This window comes from Acanthochromis polyacanthus, chromosome 1 (genome assembly GCF_021347895.1).
Source record: "Acanthochromis polyacanthus isolate Apoly-LR-REF ecotype Palm Island chromosome 1, KAUST_Apoly_ChrSc, whole genome shotgun sequence".
NCBI lineage: Eukaryota > Metazoa > Chordata > Actinopteri > Pomacentridae > Acanthochromis > Acanthochromis polyacanthus.
This window is the reverse complement of record NC_067113.1, coordinates 35,768,227-35,788,475: the sequence shown is the minus strand read 5'-3', so window position 1 is coordinate 35,788,475 and position 20,249 is coordinate 35,768,227. Positions and strand designations below refer to the sequence as shown.

The 20,249-nt window shown below is 40.6% G+C and overlaps 2 protein-coding genes across 29 annotated transcripts in view; one reads left to right on the top strand and one right to left on the bottom strand.

Moving 5' to 3' along the window:
- Positions 1-12,105, bottom strand: part of heatr5a (HEAT repeat containing 5a) — a 40,854-nt gene extending 28,749 nt beyond the window's left edge. For 26 of the 28 annotated variants that reach the window (XR_007941070.1, XR_007941089.1, XR_007941090.1 and 23 more), the window contains exons 1-14: positions 11,922-12,105; positions 8,119-8,295; positions 7,831-8,042; positions 7,473-7,581; positions 6,955-7,104; positions 6,706-6,877; positions 5,619-5,782; positions 4,222-4,471; positions 3,924-4,079; positions 3,190-3,440; positions 2,968-3,079; positions 1,558-1,710; positions 1,376-1,475; positions 684-793 (exon numbers count right to left, since the gene is read on the bottom strand). Coding sequence is in view for 1 of the 28 variants with exons in the window: in XM_051946119.1 (XP_051802079.1) it covers positions 684-793; positions 1,376-1,475; positions 1,558-1,710; positions 2,968-3,079; positions 3,190-3,440; positions 3,924-4,079; positions 4,222-4,471; positions 5,619-5,782; positions 6,706-6,877; positions 6,955-7,104; positions 7,473-7,581; positions 7,831-8,042; positions 8,119-8,244 (2,065 nt within the window). In the remaining 27 variants the exon portion in view is untranslated. The remainder of the gene's footprint in view (positions 1-683; positions 794-1,375; positions 1,476-1,557; positions 1,711-2,967; positions 3,080-3,189; positions 3,441-3,923; positions 4,080-4,221; positions 4,472-5,618; positions 5,783-6,705; positions 6,878-6,954; positions 7,105-7,472; positions 7,582-7,830; positions 8,043-8,118; positions 8,296-11,921) is intronic. The other 2 variants (XR_007941104.1, XR_007941102.1) reach the window with 1 other exon arrangement.
- Positions 12,106-13,992: 1,887 nt separating this feature from the next.
- Positions 13,993-15,779, top strand: hikeshi (heat shock protein nuclear import factor hikeshi). Its single transcript, XM_022187955.2, has one exon. The coding sequence runs from the start codon at positions 14,653-14,655 to the stop codon at positions 15,244-15,246; it is 594 nt and encodes a 197-aa protein (XP_022043647.1). The 5' UTR covers positions 13,993-14,652; the 3' UTR covers positions 15,247-15,779.
- Positions 15,780-20,249: the final 4,470 nt, after the last annotated feature.

Here is a 20,249-nt window from a genome sequence, read left to right as displayed (position 1 = left end):
TACACATCAGCCGCTGAAGACGGAGAAAACAAAGCTTTTATTTATCCTCCTGAAAATACAGAGCACAGAACGGGTTATTTGTTGTTGTTTGAAACTGATTAGATAACATTTTAAAGTTTTACATGCCTCTAAATGAACACAGGATGCACTCTGTGTTACCGGTAATAACACTGTTAGCAGGCAGGTTGAAAGACATTGTAGCTCTTATAAATCTAATTTCTATTAGCTGCATGTGTGCAGGAGCAACTTATTCCACATGTAAACACACAAAAACTATGAAAAAAAATCAACATTTATTATTTTTTGTATCGTTTTTCCAGAATTGAATGATTTAGGCTTCTCCATTATGAGGATTTCCTTCTTTTCTGTTGTATTAAATCACAGTAAATGAAATATTTTTAGGTTGATAAAATGAAACAAAACATGTGTGAACATCTGTTTTCTGACATTTCCCTGGTAAAACAATGACCTGAATTGAATGAATTTAATTGTTCTTTGCAGCTATATTTTTTAAAAAAAACACGTTTAAAAGTGTTCTGAAAATCAGAACAAAACACAACGTAGGAAAGAGGTGAAGGAATTTAGTAAATATCAGGGATGGAGAAGAAACAAAGGGAAGGATTTCAACAAAGCAAAATACATGAAGATGAAAAAGGACAGAAATCAGAGTGTTGGAGCTGAACCTTGGTAGGTGTTTGGAGGCAGCAGAGAGAGAAGCTCGTAAACTCTGAGTCTGTAGACGACGGAGAAACAACGAACCGAGCTACCGTAGGACCTGAGCAGAGCCGGCAGCCTGGAAACAATACAAGAAAAATATATATTACCGGAAACACACAGGAATAAAAACACGAGATAAAGTCAGACGTCACTGATCCAGATGGAAATTTAAATGTTACAGAAGCAGCTTAAGAAGTCAGAAAACTAATAAGGAACCAAATATATAACATAAAATAAATAGAAAAAGAAAACACAGAACTAACCGTAGACAACGTGTAAGTGTTGGTGTTATTCTAAACTTTTATAACAAATCACCACGTTGAAGATTGCAAATCTGAAGTTTTATTTTGAAAACCAACTCGAGAACCAAGAGCTGAAATAATAATAAAATATTCTGGGATAAAGTGATAAAAACATACATCTTTAAAAACAAACTTGAACTGAAATCAGTCATTTTAGAAAGACCTCAGTGTGAATCTTTGGAAACACCTCACAAAAATATAATATAGAATGATATCATACAAGATAAAACATTATAAAATAACAGAATATAAAATAATACAATATATTCTACATTTTATTTTGAGTCTGTATATATAATCTGATAAATAGATGAATAAACAGTGTGAGTGTATCAGAGAGCCAATCAGAGACTGACTTGCTGAGCAGGGCGACAGCGCAGGCCAATGGCGTGACCAGACGGCTGATGATGTCATCAGTGACCAGCTCTCTGCAGTGCAGCAGAAGATTCTTCATGGCTGTTAAAAAATAAAACACTTCAGACAAACTTAGGCTCAGTATGATTCATTTATGTGTGTGTGTGTGTGTTCATCCACTGACCGCAGAGCGCCCCAGCCCGTCCCTCCAGCGTAACCTGCCACGTAAAGTAGTCCCCCCTCCTCAGCTCCATGTCCTGCTCTCTGAGAGAAGCAGGAAAAACACAACGCCAGAGGAGGAGGAGGCGGGAGAGATGGTGTTCAACCACCGCAGGACCTGGACGCACAAACAAACAACAGATCAACACACAAAACAAACACACACACACAAAGAGATCAACACAATCACCTCTTCTTTCGTCACATCGTTCAGATATTTTAAATCACGATTCTGAACATTATTCTTTCTTTTTTGTGAGTTTTTGGTGGTATTAACTGTAAGATATTTTATTTTTTCAAAGATTATTTTTGAAATTTTCTAGAAATTGGAGAAAGCATTTTCAAAAGTTGTCTGAAATTTTATTTATTTTTTCAGACAGTGATTGTTCTTCTTTTAGGGACTTTTTTAATAATATTTCCTTTTTCCCTAGATTCTAGTAATTGTTTTCGAAATTTTATTTAGTTGTACGAATATTTTTTTCATTGAATAAAGCATTTTTCTGACTTTATATATTCCAACAATTTTGTTCATATTTTATTTTCTGAATATTTTTAGACATTTTGTAAATATTTTCCAAATATTCTTATTTCATTTTTAGGACATTTAATCATTTTTGGAGACATTTTGTAAATATTTTTTAGACTGAGCATATTTCAGACTTTTTTTTGGGCTGGGGGGGACATTTTAGTAATATTTTATTTTTCTTAGATTTTAGTAATTTAAAAAAATAGCTTATTTTGTTTTACTTTTTTTCCATTTAATAAAGCATTTTATAATCATTTTGTTAATATTTTATGAATATTTTTCTGATATTTTCTGAATATTTTGTAGATTATTTTGGGGGGCATTGAATCATTTCTTGGGGTATTTTATTAATACTCATTTTTGACATTTATCAGTATTTTTGTAAAGCTTAATTTTCCAAATATCTGACTGATATTTTTCTGTCGTTTCATTTTATATTTTTCAGACAGTAAGTGTAGTTTGGGGACATTTTTAATCATAATTTAGCTTTTTTAGACTCTAGCAATTGTTTTCAGTATTTTATTTTGTATATATTTTGTCCCTTGAATTAAAATATTTTTGTGTCTTGATATTTTCTAACAATTTTGTTCATATTTTATTGCATGAATATTTTCCAGACATTTTCTTTTCTTTTTGCAACAAGTTGATATTTTGACATTTCAGAAAGTCTTTTGTATTAAACTCATTAAGCTCTGGAGCTTCATGCATTAAATCTCTGTCACAAAGTGAAAGAAGCAGTTTTCATCAGAGCTCAAAAGTGTTTTTCAAACTTGAAAATTTCTGTCCTAATGAAACAAAGCAGCTGCAGCTGTTTGCAGATGCTGACGGTGGATTTAAAGCTCCGTTTACCCAGAGTGATGAGGGAGGAGACGAGCATCCAGCCGGCCTGAGTCCTCTGCAGAGAAATACGACTGTTCTGAGAAGCTGAACGGAGAAGATCCTCAGCCAGACCCAGAACCACCTGAACACAGAGACACACCATGAAGACTTAGAAAGGTGGCAGCTCAAAAACTAACAGAGGTAACACAATAAAAGCATGTAGTGTTACATGTGGTGTCGTACGGTCCCCACCTTGCCCTTCGTATGCGGTATTCCCAGAGGGCAGTGCTGCACAGCGGCCACCAGGGCGGCGACAGCAGCCCCGTACCCGGCCACGGCCTCGGGGGAAGATTTCAGCGCCACCAGTCGCTCAGCACAGCGGTCCAACAGCGGGGAACACTGGGATGGCATCGCCATGACGACGCAGCGGAGGCACCAGGCGGCGGCGAGTCGAGCCGAAGCGACGGGATGGAGGAGGACGGAGACGACCGAGTCCAGGAGGGCTGCAGGAGACACGACCAGAGAGGGTTCAGTTACACTTTATGGTCATGTAGAGCACAGCCTGACGAACCCTGGAGGATTTAGAGGTCACCGACAGCTGCAGAGGTCAAACAATTCACAGCATTTCTTTACAAAATTAAGATAAATAACATAATTAAGATAAATAATCCCTTATTAATCCCACAGTGGGTAATAAAGCAGCAGCAAAGGGAATAGTGTAAAAATGGTGGAAACACCAGAAAAACAGTTGACAAACAGCTGGTTTGTTTCCATCTTCTACTCTGTTTATTCCAGCTAGCATAGCCTACAGCGCCACCTTCTGACAACACGACACAGCAGAGTTTGTTCTCTCAGCAGTGAACAGAAATAAGAAAGAAATCACATTTACTTTTATGCTGCTTCTGCACAAAGTTCAGAAGTTTTCTTTAAATTTGCTTCACACCTATATTAAAGCACAGTTAAAGAGTGTCTAAAACCACAAAGACCTGTGGTGGTGTCGGTGAGGAGGGGGGCAGCCGTAGATCCCAGTCCCTGAACCAGAGCTCCCAGTTCCAGCAGGCAGCAGACCAGCACATGCTGACTGGCCGAGACGTCGGCAGAAGAAACTCTGGTTTCTACGTTACCGTCGGTGAGAGCTGCATCTGAAAACACACCAACAAAAACACCATCACACACCTGGAAACACAGAACTCTTACCCATAAACCAACTACACTCTGGTATTTTGCTGCATCCAGCCAACCCCTAGAGGTTGGCTCGTAACATGTTTTTGTGTCTCAGCTCACCGATGGTTCGTTTCTGCGATGCCACGGCGATGCAGATCTGCTTGGCGGCGTTGGTCTGAGCCTTCTCCCCCAGCAGAGACCCCAGAGTGCTCCTCAGGATGAAGGAGACGCAGCGACGGGTCACAGCGGCGTCCACCGGCGTCTGGGTCGCCCTGCCGTGGGACGCCAGCTCCATCAGCAGCGACAGGAAGGCCGCGAAGTTTGCCTCCAACCAGGAGCCTCCGAGGGTGGAGACGAAAACCACACAGGCCTAAAAGGATGGTTAACATGCAGAGAGAGGGGGTTTGTTAATCAGAAGTCTAGTTAGTCATCCTGTAGCATAGAATGGTCTGTCGCACCTCACTATGGGGATGGCTAGTAACTACGTCATCGTGTCCAAAAACGTCACTTCCGTGTCCTACCAAACCAACGATATAATGGTTGTGTTGTGTCCCGTGTTGCAACAATAGAAATGATGTAAATAAAACGATATCTTTCTACCGCTTTCCTCTGGACGAAAAGGAGAAGAGAAGATGGTTGACACTGATAAGGTAAGTCGGATTTCTAATCTTAGAAAATACATTTAGCGCAGGGAGCTAACGTGCGCTAGCTAGTATTAGCCGCTTGAATCGTGTTATCTTTTTGTGTTACGAGGAGTGTTTGGGCCACATTACAAAAGAAACTAAAAGTGGTCGAGATTAAAGTCTCTGATAATAAGTTTATACTTTTAATTTATAAGAATAAAGTCTGTCGAGGGAGACTTTTGTCCCAGTTTTGGGGACTTGGACTTACTTGACCAATCTGCCCAAAATACTCGACTTGACTAGGATATGGGTCTATGTGACTTGGACTTAATTGAGTCCAATACTTGGACTTACATATGCAAATTAGCCATGTGCTCCCCGCACAAGTTAGCGCTAGAGTGTGCTGCTGGGAATCTTTCCCTTTAAAACCACCTGCCACTCTGTTTGAGTTGTAAGAGTTAAGACCTCGCTTTACCGACTTCAGAAAATCTGCAAAATAAGATGTCACAGTGAAAAAGGTGACCGGTTCTTTCGCTACTGCCATTGTGTTTTCATTCGGTGCGCCGCGGTGTAGGACATGGAAGTGGTCCATGACGTCGCACTAGCCATTCCCATAACTCTGCTATAGAAGGGGAAAACATTCTGGAAAACATGTTTAAAATTGTTCAGAATCTCTCCAAAGACACAAAACTTATTCAAAATTGTCCTAAATGATCAAACCCAGTCCTGTTTATCCAGTTATTGTGTAGAATGGTCTGACGCACCTCACTATTATTGTGCTACAGAGGGAAAAAGCTTTAGTTTGTTTGTGTTTCTATAAACCAATCAAAGCTAAAGTCTGTAAATGCAGAATTTTAATCACCACAGCCGCTAACGTCGTGTTTCATGGCCCACCTGAGTGACTCCGATCCGGATGTCTTTGCTGACAGAACTCGTCCCCTTCAACATGTCTCCACTAGTTCGCAGGAAACCGCCGCCGCCTCGCAGGAAACCGGCCGACAACAAGTCCATCACTTCCTCCAGGGAGCTCCGCCCCTTACCGCCCTGCCTGGGGGCTGCTGGGAAAAAAAACAAACATCTGGAATCAGACTGTGTGTGATCGATTCAGTGGGTTTATGTCTGAACAGATTCTATTCAGAACCATGGTACAGCTGTGTTCATAATTTTATGTTCTTCAGACAGAATTTGTGAAATATGAACCGTTCTTTAATGAAGACATGAAGAGAAAATACAACTAGGTGAAAATAAATGACTTTGTCTGACCGCTAACCCTAAAGGAAAGAAAAGTTCTTACATGAGCAGACTTATATTTGAGAAAAAAATGGACATTTCACAAAAGAAAATGACCACAGAAAAACACAAAATGACTCTGTGACACAGACGATTATCATAGAAAGACACAAAATGTGGAGACAGACAAAATAACTACAAAAAATTGCAAAATGACCACAAAAAGACTTAAAATGCCCACAAAACTGTTTGAAAATGGCCAAAAAATTATTAAAATTAGCCCAAAGACACACAAAACAACCACAAAAAGACCCAACATGACCACAAAAACGCACAAATTGACAAAAAAACGACACAAAATGACCACAGAAAAACACAAAATGATTCAGTGAGGCAGATAATTATTAAATAAAGACACAAAATGACAAGAGACACACAAAATAGCTACAAAAAATAGCAAAATGACCACAAAAACACCAAAAATGACCACAAATAGACTGAAAAAGGACACAAAAATGCACAAAAAGACATAAAATGCCCACAAAACAGTCTGAAAATGGCCAAAAAAGAATTAAAATTAGCACAAAGACACACAAAACAACCACAAAAAGACCCAACATGACCACAAAAACGCACAAATTCACAAAAAACGACACAGAATGACCACAGAAAAACACAAAATGATTCAGTGAGGCAGATAATTATTAAATAAAGACACAAAATAAAATGCAAACAGGTTCTGCAGTCGTACCGGTGGACTGTCTCGGCTCCACGGCTGCAGCCAGCAGAGTTCCCAGCAGCTCGGACACTGAAACTCTGACGTTGTAGTTGGAACCCTCGAAGGCTCTGAAGCAGAGCGTGGCCACGTTCTCCAACTCGCTGGTCCACAGGAACACGGCTTCCCTCTGCAGCTCCAGCAAACACTGACAGAGAGACAGTTTATGTATCTACAGGTCGATTTCTAAACCTGAAACCAGTAATGATAGAGTAATCTGATTACCTTAGCGGCAGCGCAGCGTACGGCCATGGATCGGTCCGTCAGACACGCCCTCGCCGCCTTGTAGACGTCACGGTGGCTCGACACGGCGCTCACGCCTAAACCTCTGAGGATCTTCTCAATGCTCAGCATGATCTCATAGCGACCCTGAGACTGAGGAGGAGGAGGAGAAGATGGAGGAGGAGGAGAAGAAGAGGGAAAAGAGAAGAGGAAGAAGAAGAAGAAGAGGGAGAAGAAAAGAAAGAAAAGAGGAAGGAGAACAAGGAGAAGTAGAAGAAGAAGGAGGTGGAGGAAGAAGAAGAAGGAAAAGAAGGAGAGGAAGAAGATAAACTCACAAATGTACAGATATTCTGGTGTCATTTCAAGAAAAAAAATCCAGTTCCTGTTCTGAACTCCTCAGAATCATCTGACTTTTTCCATCTTTTCTGAGCCTCAGAGCTTCATCGGTCCAGCAGATAGAACCATGACATTTAGGAGGAGAAACACATCTAAGTTCTGGGATTTACAGACATAAGACAGACCTCTGCACTCTTCATGGCCTTCAGCAGATTCACGAGAGTATCTTTGAAGGAACCGACCAGCATCCGACCGAGCTGCTCATAGAGAGAACCGAGACATGCGATGGCTGCCCTGAAACACACAAACACAACATCAACAACATCATACAATCACACAATGTCTATACAACATCAAACTACACACATCTGTGCAGTCCTGTGAAGGTTCATCTGAAGTCTGACACAGAAAAACATCTGGATCCACAGGAACAGAGTCTTAGCAGTCATTTTGTGTCTCTTTACAGAGCTGTTCTTCCTTTGTGAATGAACAGATCCTCTGTTTTCCCACCCTCCATACGGCCCTGAATGCCTCCTGACTTACAGTCGAGTCGGGAGGCCTGACGGTGAATCATCTTTGCTCCTGATGATGTCATTGCACCTCTCCACCATTAAACTGGAAGGGATGGGGTCTCCCAGCCGGTACAGCAGGGCCAGGCAGTGGGCCAGCAGCCAGCGGGTCGGCGGGCCAGGAGAGCCAATCAGAATGGCCGATAACTGGTCGATGAGGCGCCGCTGGTTCTGCCTGATGTCGACCTGCAGGAGAAGAAACATCTCGATGAATCTCAGAGTTTTATTCTGTGTTTATCTTCAGAAAAAGTCGAGGTTTTACCCGGTCAGCGGCTGGCAGCAGCGTCTTCAGGTGGGTCAGCCATTCGAACACGAACTCAGCTCGCTGATGTTCTCCAATCTGACCGAGCGCCTCCTCATTCAGGAGGAGGCTCTGAGATCGATCCATCACCAGACCTTCAGCGGAACCTTCTGATCTGCTCTGACATCCTCCTAAACCCTGAGGAACACAAACACAACACAAACATCTCACATCATGATGCTGCCACCACCCTGCTTCACATCATGATGCTGCCACCACCGTGCTTCATCATGATGCTGCCACCACCATGCTTCACATCATGATGCTGCCTCCACCGTGCTTCATCATGATGCTGCCTCCACCGTGCTTCACATCATGATGCTGCCACCACCGTGCTTCATCATGATGCTGCCTCCACCGTGCTTCATCATGATGCTGCCTCCACCGTGCTTCACATCATGATGCTGCCTCCACCGTGCTTCACATCATGATGCTGCCTCCATCGTGCTTCACATCATGATGCTTCCACCACGCTTCACATCATGATGCTGCCTCCACCGTGCTTCACATCATGATGCTGCCTCCACCGTGCTTCATCATGATGCTGCCTCCATCGTGCTTCACATCATGATGCTTCCACCACGCTTCACATCATGATGCTGCCTCCACCGTGCTTCATCATGATGCTGCCTCCATCGTGCTTCACATCATGATGCTGCCACCACCATGCTTCACATCATGATGCTGCCTCCACCGTGCTTCATCATGATGCTGCCTCCACCGTGCTTCACATCATGATGCTGCCACCACGCTTCACATCATGATGCTGCCTCCACCGTGCTTCACATCATGATGCTGCCACCACGCTTCACATCATGATGCTGCCTCCATCGTGCTTCACATCATGATGCTTCCACCACGCTTCACATCATGATGCTGCCTCCACCGTGCTTCATCATGATGCTGCCTCCACCGTGCTTCACATCATGATGCTGCCACCACCGTGCTTCATCATGATGCTGCCTCCACCGTGCTTCACATCATGATGCTGCCTCCATCGTGCTTCACATCATGATGCTTCCACCACGCTTCACATCATGATGCTGCCTCCACCGTGCTTCATCATGATGCTGCCTCCATCGTGCTTCACATCATGATGCTTCCACCATGCTTCATCATGATGCTGCCTCCACCGTGCTTCATCATGATGCTGCCTCCATCGTGCTTCACATCATGATGCTGCCTCCACCGTGCTTCATCATGATGCTGCCTCCACCATGCTTCATCATGATGCTGCCTCCACCGTGCTTCACATCATGATGCTGCCACCACCGTGCTTATCTGGTCGACATTGTCAGACTTTGAATCTAAAGGAATTCATTAAAACCAGAACTTTTAAAAACCGAATGAAAGATTCTGTAGCAGCTATTTATTCACTTCTTGTTGTTTTAATGTAAATTCTGAGTCCGGTTGATTTTCTCTTGCACGTATTTTATTTATTTTGTTGTGTGAGTTTGTGTTGTTTGTTTTTAATTGCTGCAGTTTTAATGTTTCCTCGTCTGCTGTCTTGGCTGCCGTTGTGTGTCGAAAGGACCAAGACAAACAAAGTTCTCTATGAACCCACAAACCTCCACATGTTCAGTCTGCGGTAAATATGTTGGTTTTGTTTCATCTAATCATCTGATTTAATCCTTCGGTGTCTCTGTGGTAAACACTGTGGTGTATTTTTGTGGGAAAACGTCGACCTGGATTACAACTATGTGTTCCAGCAGCCGATAAAGGATCGGAACTTCTTTTGAGAGCTAAGAGAGCGGATCGGACCGGAACCGGAGAGGACAGAACAGACGCTGGCAGCTCCAGATATATGAAGGGAGACAGCAAGAGAGCAGCTCATGAATGATTCAGCAGCAAACTCCTCAGTTAAAACGCTCTAAAAATAACCCACCGTCCCGCAGAAAGACACAAAATGCTGCTTTAACCGGCCCGAACGGAAGAGAAAACATCCTGACTGAATACCAACATCCTCATCGACAAAAACAACACACCAGGCCAGCATTTAAAGGCCCAGTTCACTGAGAAAACTCACAGATTCACAGCGTTTTCTCACGTAATACAGGAGACATTTACTGACTGCAAAAACTGATTTAATTTCTACAATCGTTGGCATCTTGTTCATCAGATTCTCATCATAAAAAAAAAACAAAGCTGCTGAACCTCAATTCCTCTTTTCACGCTTACAATTATAATAAAACAATAAATACACACTCATAGCTGGTGGTTTTACTGTGAAAGAAGGCAACAAAATTCACCATTTCACCACTTAAATTCTCCTCCTGGCAGGTTTTCCCTTTAAATCGGTTGTGGTAAAATGACAACAGTGTCCCCAAAAATATCCCAAAATGACATTATAAAAGATGAAAATAACTCAGAAATGTGCAAAAAGTGTACTTCTATATTAATATGACATAAAAGCATCTTAAAGTCAAACAAAAATTATTCAAAATTGCTCAATAATTGCTGAAAATTATCTGGAAACAGTCAAAATTTACAAAAAAACCTCACAAAAATTATTTGAAATTGCTCAGATTTGTGCAAGATGTCAAAAATCTGTGAAAAATGACTCAAAAATAGTAAAAATGACTCAAAAATAGTATAAAATTACTCGAAGTTGGTGTAAAATGAAAAGAAATGTGATCAAAACGAATCCAAAATTGTGAAAAATTACTCGAAATTGGTCGAAAATTAATCGAAATTGGTCGAAAATGAGTTGAAATTTGCGTAAAATCACTCGAAATTAATCTAAAATGACAAGAAATGTGAGCAAAATGACTCAGAACGTCCACACTTTGCTGACATTTGCCCAAAAGGATGCAAAGACGTGAAGGTAGATGAGGAAAATCTGAAAGGAAAATCTAAATTCATTTTGTTTCCATTTTGTCATTTTGCGTCTCATATTTGTAACATTTTGTCTTATTTTTGTTGGGGTTTTCTGGTCCTTTTTGTCTGATTTTTGTGGTTCAGGTCCAGGTGACTAAATGTTGTGTTCCTTTGTAGACGCTCTGTGATCTGGAAGCTGTAATGTGGAAATGATAAACTGAGGATGAATGTTGCTGAAACTGAACTTGTTTTTCTGCAGAAATTTCAGATGTTTTGTAAAAAGATAATTCCTTAAATGTGAACATTTTCAGAATGATTTTTTGTGCATAAAAGCAAAGGAAACATTAGGAGTTGTTGTCATTTATAGGTTATTATGCTCTGGTTTTACTGGTCCGGATCACTGGAGATCAAACTGGACTGAATGTGGAACCTGAACTAAACGCACTGTTTCCACGGGACCTCAATCTTTAAAAGCACAAAGTTAGTCACAATATAGAGGCTGTAATTGCATTTAGCAGGGTTAAAGTAGTAAAATGAAGCTGCAGCAACAAACCGGACTGACAGACTTCAGTCACTGAGCTCATTTTAACAGAATCTGTAGATTTAAAGCTGATCTGGGAGCTTTAATTCAGATTTACAGTCTGATTATTCAGTAAATGTGTGTCTACATCAGCTTTAATTAACCTGGAAAACACGTTTAACGCCAGAAATAAACACAAAAAATGGATCAACGTGGGCCAAAGTGAGCTGACAGCTTCTGAAAAGAGCTGAAAACTTTCCAGTGTCTCCACATTAACAAATTAAACAGCATTAAATAGATTTTTGTGGCTCCAGTTTAAAGCCCGAACTGCAGCTAACAGGCTCCGCGGCTAGCATCGGGAGGCTAACCCGGCTAGCTAACGGGCAAAAGTTTACACACAAATCGGCACAAAAACGGTTCCGTTTACCTGTCATCGTCCGGTAAAAGTCGTTAATCCGCGAGGCGAGTTGTCCGTCCACAGACCTGAGAGGGGAAAAGTTTATTTCAGGCAGTTTTCGGTGTCTAAATGTCCGCAAACACACACAGCAGAGCCACAGAGACCGAACCGAGCCGCGGACACTCAGAGTCAAACCAGCGGAAACACACAGGGAGACATCCGGCCACTGGTTTCACAATAAAACTAAATCCGTGATTTAAAACAATATTTACATGTTAACCAGTTTAGTAATTTAATCAGTGTTACAGGCTGACATTGTACACAATATTTGCAATTATTAAAGCAATAAACACACAGCAGAATAGGAGAAAACGAACCGGGCCGTTGATTTTTGTGACAGGGGAGCTTCCTGTCACTGAGCTTCAAAATAGAACATTATTTAAAACAATCTACATTGAAATCAGCTCAATAATTTAATGCTACAATAATAATAATAATAATAATAATTATTATTATTATTATTATTATTATTGTACTATAATTACAATACTGATATTATGATTACAAATAAGAATATTAAATATGATAATAATAATTATTATTGTTGTTGTTGTTGTTGTTGTTGTTATTGTTGTTATTATAACGATATTAGAATTACTATAAATTTAATAAAAGAATAACAGTAATAATCCTAAACATAATTCTTATTATTAGTAGTAGTAGTAGTGGTTGTTGTTGTTATTATTATTATTATTATCATTATTATTACTATTATTATTATTATTATGTTTCCTCTTTTAATTGTCAATATAAAGAAATAATCGAAAAGTACTGATATGCAGTTGTTAAGTCAAAAAAATAGTCTTTCAGATCACCCAGGACACTAATTCAGAATATTACTCAAATAAGGTTTTAATTTTCAACAGGTTTTAATTTAAAGTGAGCAATGCTTATTAATTTAATATTAATTGCTTGCACATTTTTTGCAATGATCTCTATTTATGTCGTTTGCTCCACTATTTAGTTATTTTTTTGGGGGGGGGGTTATTTTCTTAATTTATTTGTCTTGTATTTTTAAAAGAGAGAAAATCATCTGGAATTTTATTGTACACATAATGACAATAAAGATTTCTTATCTTATCAAATATTGCCATTTTGTGCTTTTTTTATTTGTTTTTTTTATCTGTTGTCTTTTTGCTTTAATGTGATTTTATTTTCATGCTGCCTTCTGGGTGTCCTGCATTTTTTAAAGTCTTGTTTTTTTAATTGTTATATAAATAAAGTTCTCATTAAAGATGGCCTTTAATTGCAGTCTTTCATTATTTTCTTTGTAATTTAACCAAAGTAAAGTGTTTAGTTTGATTTCAGAGGTTTTCCAATGGCAAACTTCTTTAAGGTTACATGTCTGTGATTCTGAAAAGACGAAGCATTTGTTTGAATTTGAATTTTCCTGGCAGAAAGTGAGCATCATAGATATATACAAACATCTATGGTGAGCATCAGCTGGTAGATTGACGAATCATCGAACATCTGCACGACAGCAACAAACGTCCAAGAGTGTTTTATACCCAGAGTGTGATCTGACAGGCAGGAAGGCGTGGATATCACAGCTGTACAGCTGTAAGGACATTAAACCAAATGAATACTTCTGAAATAAAAAAGAAAGAAAAACAAATGAAAATAAATAAATCACCCATGAAATTTACACATCCAATGTAAATATCATTAAAACTGTGAATAAGCATCAAATTTCACATTTTTAACAGATTACTGTTACTCTTAAAGGCTTTAGAAGACTGCAATATTGATTTTCAACAAATATTTCCTTTTTTGTTTTAATAACATGAAAATGTTAACTTGTCGTTTAATAATGTAAATATATTTCTAAAATTAGACAGAACTAGTGGTTCTGCAAACTCTCTGCTCATATATTTCGATTGTGTATATTTTTAGTCAGTGTTTAATATTGCCTTAGTTAATTTTTTAATGCTGCTGGATGGAGAGTGTTCAACTGATTTTCATTGGTTTTTGACAATAAAGACCTATTCTAGTCTATTCTAAAAACAAGGAGAAACAAAAGAATACGAAAAGCAAATGCAGTCAAAGTCAAATCCCGTTCGTTTTTATTTGAATAACAACAGTAAAAATTCTTTGGAAGTAAATTCTGACCACGGGAAGGTTCTCCTGTCAGTCCGGGTAAAGGGTTCAAATCTCCCACCAACTCTCCAGACGGACTGGTAGATCCCGGAGTAGCGGCTCGGGGTGGGCAGGGTTGGCACATGACAGACTGAACCAGAACTTTCTAGCAGCCGGAGCCGCTGCAACACGTCCGGAGCAGGTGCTCCCAGTTCGGTTCGGACGTTTCTCCGTTTTTTACCGGATAAAGTCGCTCCGTGGAGGCTTCAGCAAACCCTGCAGGTCGGACTCCAGCCAGCGAGCCGCCTGAACGAGCAACCCAGCCTGTTTACACTGGGACTAACGGCTAAGCTACATCCGAAGACTATTTACATGGGGGCTAACACGAAGACTAACGGCTAAGCTCCATCTACAGACTGTTTACATTCAACTGGTTGAGTAGCTAACGGCTTATTAGCAGGCTAAGCTACTTCCACAGCCTGTTTACATTGGGGCTAACGGCTAAGCTACATCCGAAGACTGTCTACATTCTACCGGTTGAGTAGCTAACGGCTACTAGCAGGCTAAGTTACATCCATTGCCTGTCTACATTACTCCGGTTAAGAAGCTAACGGCTGTCAGCAGGATGTTCGGCTGCCTGGTCGCCGGTCGGTTGGTGCAGACTGACGCCGTGCAGGTCTCCCCGGACAAGTTCGTGTTCAACCTGCCGGACTACGAGAACGTGAACCACGTGGTGGTGTTCATGCTGGGCACCATCCCGTTCCCCGCCGGGATGGGCGGCGCCGTCTACTTCTCCTTCCCGGACCCGGTCAGCGGCGGCCCGGTGTGGCAGCTGCTGGGCTTCATTACCAACGACAAGCCGAGCGCCATCTTCAAGATCTCTGGGCTGAAGGCCGGTGAGGGTGGAGCTCACCCGTTCGGCGCCGCCTCCTCCGGGTCTCCCTCCGCGGCGCAGGTCGGCGTGTCGGTGGAGGCTCTGGAGCAGCTGGTCCAGCAGATCCCGGTGAGCAGCGCCGCCGTGTCCACCGTGGACTCGTTCTTGCATTTCACCCAGAAGATGCTGGACAGCTTCTACAACTTCGCCTCGTCCTTCGCCGTGTCCCAGGCCCAGATGACCCCGAACCCCGGGGAGACCTTCATCCCGTCCAGCTGCATCCTCCGCTGGTACGAGAACTTCCAGAGGAGGATGGCGCAGAACCCGAACTTCTGGAAGAACTGAACCGGGTCGGACTACAGACAGCAGCCCCACAGTGCCTCCACCAAGAGCTGTAGCTGGACTTCAAGACTGTAAAGCAGAGAAACACCTGAACAGGTAGACGGACTCCTGGAGAAGAACCTGTTTGGTCCTGAAGGTCCGACATGAAGTTTAAATCGATGCCATAAATGAAATAAGAACACCAAATAAACAACAGATATCAGAACAATGAAGTTTTGCAGTGCTTCTGTGTTTTTATTCATGGGAGTTGTAGTTCTTTGATTGTTACTGCAGGTTTTGTAGTTTTTTAAAGTGTTTGCTCTGATTTCTGCATCCTGCTGCAGATAGTTTTTATTTTGAACTGATTTTGTTTTTGAAAACATTAAAGTGAAACATTTTATTTGATGAGAGTTGATTCCTGACGTTTGTGTGTTTTTCTGATTTTATTTTTGGCTTTTATTGTGGCGGTCTAGATTTTTTGTCTTGTGCCAAACCCGACAAGCTGAGTTTACTGAGAAAATAAATGAAATCTTTTGAAAATGTCTTTAATAATGTGACTGCTGTGTGGATTGTTTGTTTTTCATCCTCTAAACTGAAAAAAACAGGAATGTTTTATTTTGTTAAAGAAAATCACTAAAATGACACCAGAAAGAGTAAAAACACAACAAACTGTCAGATTTTCAGGTTACTAATGGACATATGGTGTGATGTTTGATTTCACGGAAGGGGATTTAACAAATCTGAGCTTCAAATCAACATATTTCATGTTTTATTCCAAAAGTTTTCAGATGAATTGCAGGCAGTGTTTCCAGAGACTCAAAATGTGTCTAGAATGATTTAAAAATTGTCATTTTGAAGAAGTTTCAGGAGTTTTTGGACACTTTGTTATTTATAGCATTTTTTTGTTACTTTACACAAATATTTCAGACATTTTTAACACGTTTTTAAAAAGTGCAGAGGAATTTAGATTCAGTTTTTATAATTTTATGTTGCTTTGAACAAGTTGCAAGATATTATGGACAAATTTTGAATATTTCTGGACAAATTTTGAGACATTTTGGACAGCTATATAACAGAAGACATCTGAGTTCTCTCCTTTTTCATGATATTCTGGTTCCACAGAGCTGCAGGATTTTAGATTACAAATGAACCACAGGAAAGACACATGAGCGTTTACAGGGTTAAATAAAGTTCAGCCAGCAGGAGGCGCTGCAGCTCTGAAAATCTTTAGAACTGTATCCTGTCTTTCTGAACATTGCAGACGAAGTGACTTGCAGCGGCTGAAGACGTTTTCTGGTTTAACTTTCACTCTAAAGCAGTTAAAACTCATTAAACTCCTGTTGTCTGCATGTTTCAGCCTTTAAACTGATCAGATACAGAGTAAAACATCCCGAGAAGGAGTTCCTTCAGAGGAGGAGCGGCGGCTTCGGTCCAACCAGTTACACAACGTCCACAGCAGACTGGCTGAATTCTTCAAGAGTCTGGCTGCAGACCTCCCGCCTGGGAACGCTATGCTGCAGGCTCTGTCACCTCCAGCGTCAGGTCGCTCAGGACAGGAAGTGCACGGCAGGAACTTCAAAATAAGATCGTGTTGACAATTTCGAAGGAAGCGGTTTTGTCGTGGATTTATATTTTATGACTCAACAGTGTAATGTGAAAAGCATGTTTATTAAATGTAGGATGCATGTTGATGTAGCCTATTCTGTATACATAGCATTTAGCATGCTTAGACGTTTGCCAGCAACATTATTGCATGAGCCTACATCTACACTACAACTCCGTCAATACAGCTTGTGCCTATTTCATACAGAAAAACAACACTTGTTGATTGGACGCCTGCCATTTATAATTAATTTATAATTGAATAGTTTGTTTTATTGTAAAGTTTTGAACTAAATGTGCTTATGCATCTCTTTACATAGTAAATCTAACGCTCTTTTGAAGTGTAGTTAAATCAAATCATCAACATAATGAATCAGTCTTTTTTCATCGCCTCAACATCTCATGTATATCATGTATAACATGTTAATATATATTATAGCCTACACAATAGATTATTTAGTCTACTATCACATTAAATGATTCCAGCTGTCTTGTATATCATACTTTACACCTGAAGATAGAAGACATAGAAGCCAATCAGATTTTATTACATTTAAAAACGTCAGCATAGTTCTAGTTAAAACTGTATTGATCTTCTTAAAATGCACTAACGTATCTGTGTTGTTCATGATATAAGGAACATAAATTATTATGTGTGCATGATCTAAGAATAACAAATATGAAAAGACATTTTTACTGGTTTTTCTGCCTTTAATTGAACAGATTATTGAATTATTCCTCAGTTTTGCATTCAGCATAAATCAAAAAATTATGTCAGTCTGCAAGTTCTTTGCAGAAGATCCACAAGTCCTCCACTTTACAGAAAGTGAATTTAAATGTCTCCAAGATTTCTTCCTTCTCCTGGTCATCACTAATGGAGCCTTCATCCTCAGACCAAAGTCTCTGGTACTGCTGCACAGCCTCTGCCACTTCCTCTTCTGCCATTGTGAGGGCACAGGGCAACTCCAGCTTGTCTGCAAACAAGTGCTGGTTTTCTAAAACCCAAGCTGCTGCTCGTCTACATTCTGAGATTACCCTGGCCTCGTCTTTGTCCTACGGAAAAGACAGAGAGAAAACGATTATTCTTCCTACAGCAAAGCTGCTGTACAAACAGTGCCATAAGTTATTAATGTACAAATGACAGCACAGAAAGTAGCAAAAGGACACTTCCAAAGGAGCTTTTTGTCAGAATAACTTCAGTGTAAAACAGGTAAGCATGCTGTAGCAATATTGCCTTATTAAACGTTAATTTAATAAGTCTGCACTCGTTGATATTTTATTACCGTAATCGGGGCACCACCCGGAGTTGAATCTACCGGGAAATTATTAATCAATCTTAATAAAAATATTATTAATGGATTGAAAAATTTGATTAGTTAGTCAGTCTAATATCTGAATGTCGAGAATCCTCGAAAAACATTGACCCCAGTCAACACACATGAACGTAAAAGAGACTGTAATTTTGGTCTAAATGAAAGATATTTATTAACCAATATAATGATAAACACAGGAATTAATACAGTGACAAATATGGAATGAATAAATGCTGTGGGTGTATGTGTGTGGTGTAGGTGCGGGTGTGTGTGTGCGCGTGTGTGTGTAGATTATTTATGTTTGCATTTCTAATCTGAGATTATGGCACTGAGTAATCAGACCGTGAAAAACAAATATCGAGGAGTTTAACAATTTAGAATATGAACGACGGTAAGTGATCAAACGGAGTGATTAATATTAAATCAAGCTATTATTTTTGACATCAACCATTAGTTTAGATCACACGTCAGCTGGTCTTACTTTGCGTTGGAGAAGAGGGATCACACGAAGCTCAGAGACTGGGACGGGTTGCTGTGGCAACGGCCCTCGTTGAGTTCGAGAGTCGGCTCGGGAGCTGCGCTGTTTGGCTGCTATGGCAACGCTTCGTCGTCCTGTCTACTTCGAACCTCGCGTGTCCTAGGGGTCTGGCTTGACCCGGTTCGTCTGGTGGTCAGCTGGCGGTGGCGAGGGCTGAAACAGCCGGCGTCCTTCTGGGTTGATTTTGTCAAAAATAATTATTTGGAGGCTGAAGGCTCACGTTCTATTTCTGCCGGTCAGGTATAGGTGAGGGCCGAACAGACTGGAACTCTTCAGCGGGGAATGATAAAAGCGACGGAACAGAATCGAATTGGTTCCTATCAAAATTAAATCGTAAATAAAACAAAATTGTAGATCTGGTTGTTGGAGATGAGCAAAAATATCTATTCTGAACAAAAAGAAAAATTGAATAAGAAGTTGTGGCTAATAGAGTGCCAGCCTCTATAACCGCGAAGTTTGGAAAGTGGAAAAAGAACAAACAGGGCGCGCCTAAAGAAAAAGGAAGATTCGCTTAGCGTAGTTTAAGATCGTAAGAGTCGAACAAGGCGAAAAAGAGCGCGAACAAAGAAACGTGAAGCTTCTTATAGTTTTGGCTAGAGGAGGAGGGTACCTAGGAGTTTAGGCGCGAGTCTGACACTCTGGGGGTCCCCCTCCCTGTGGGCTCCGGATGGGAGATTAGAGCCGATCAGATAGTGAATTAAAAATATTAAAGCGCGCAAACAAAACGATCTGTTTACTCTGTCATAATCCAGGACACTACTTTTAACACAACCAAAGTGTATAACACGATAGAACATTCTAGCTACTAAAAATATGTGAGTTATTTGTTTAATCATAGGTTTGTGTACTCTATCTAATGATTATGTGGGTCACAGTGTACATAAGACAATATGGTGTACATAAGGAGGTAAATAAACAATTTCCAACTCTTTTCGACCTGTATAAAACACAATTTTATGATTAATTTCAGTGAAATCCTTGATAATGTCATGGCATTCCGACGTCAATAGGGGGCAATGTTGAACTGTGGAAGAAATGGGTTAGGCAGACAATAAACTTTCAGAATTAACATCTCAGGACAGAAATATGCTAGAGACGTCGGAGTTGGACTAACATGTATAACAAATTATTATTTCAACTTTGATATCTTCAAAATCACAAACAAAATTTCAGAAGCACGATTTTAGAAAGAGAGTCCTTATTGGCATCAAACAGACTGAGTGTCTTTCTGCAGCCCTCCCGGGGTGACGGAAAGGTCCTTAGATATTTATGACTCTCAGTATCTGATCGTGAGGGAGGGAGGCTGCATGGCGTCTGTGAAGATGAGTTCAGTTAATCAAAGGATAGGAACCAAAAGGGAATAAACAGTCCTTTAGATGCAAATTTAGGAAGGTGTGAAACATTTGTGTACCCTTCCACTTCTCTGCAAGGGGTCTTAGTGTCTTTCGTGAAGGTAGGAATACAAGAAAACATGCAAATACAACAATCCATGTGAGAGTCTGAAAAAGGGGGTTTTCTCCTAGTCAGATCACAGGTCACCGTAAATGAATTTTACGAGGCTTTTGGTGAAAGGT

Excerpts from the sequence above, each read along its gene's own strand:
- hikeshi (XM_022187955.2), top strand. The coding sequence starts at position 14,653 with ATGTTCGGCTGCCTGGTCGCCGGTCGGTTGGTGCAGACTGACGCCGTG.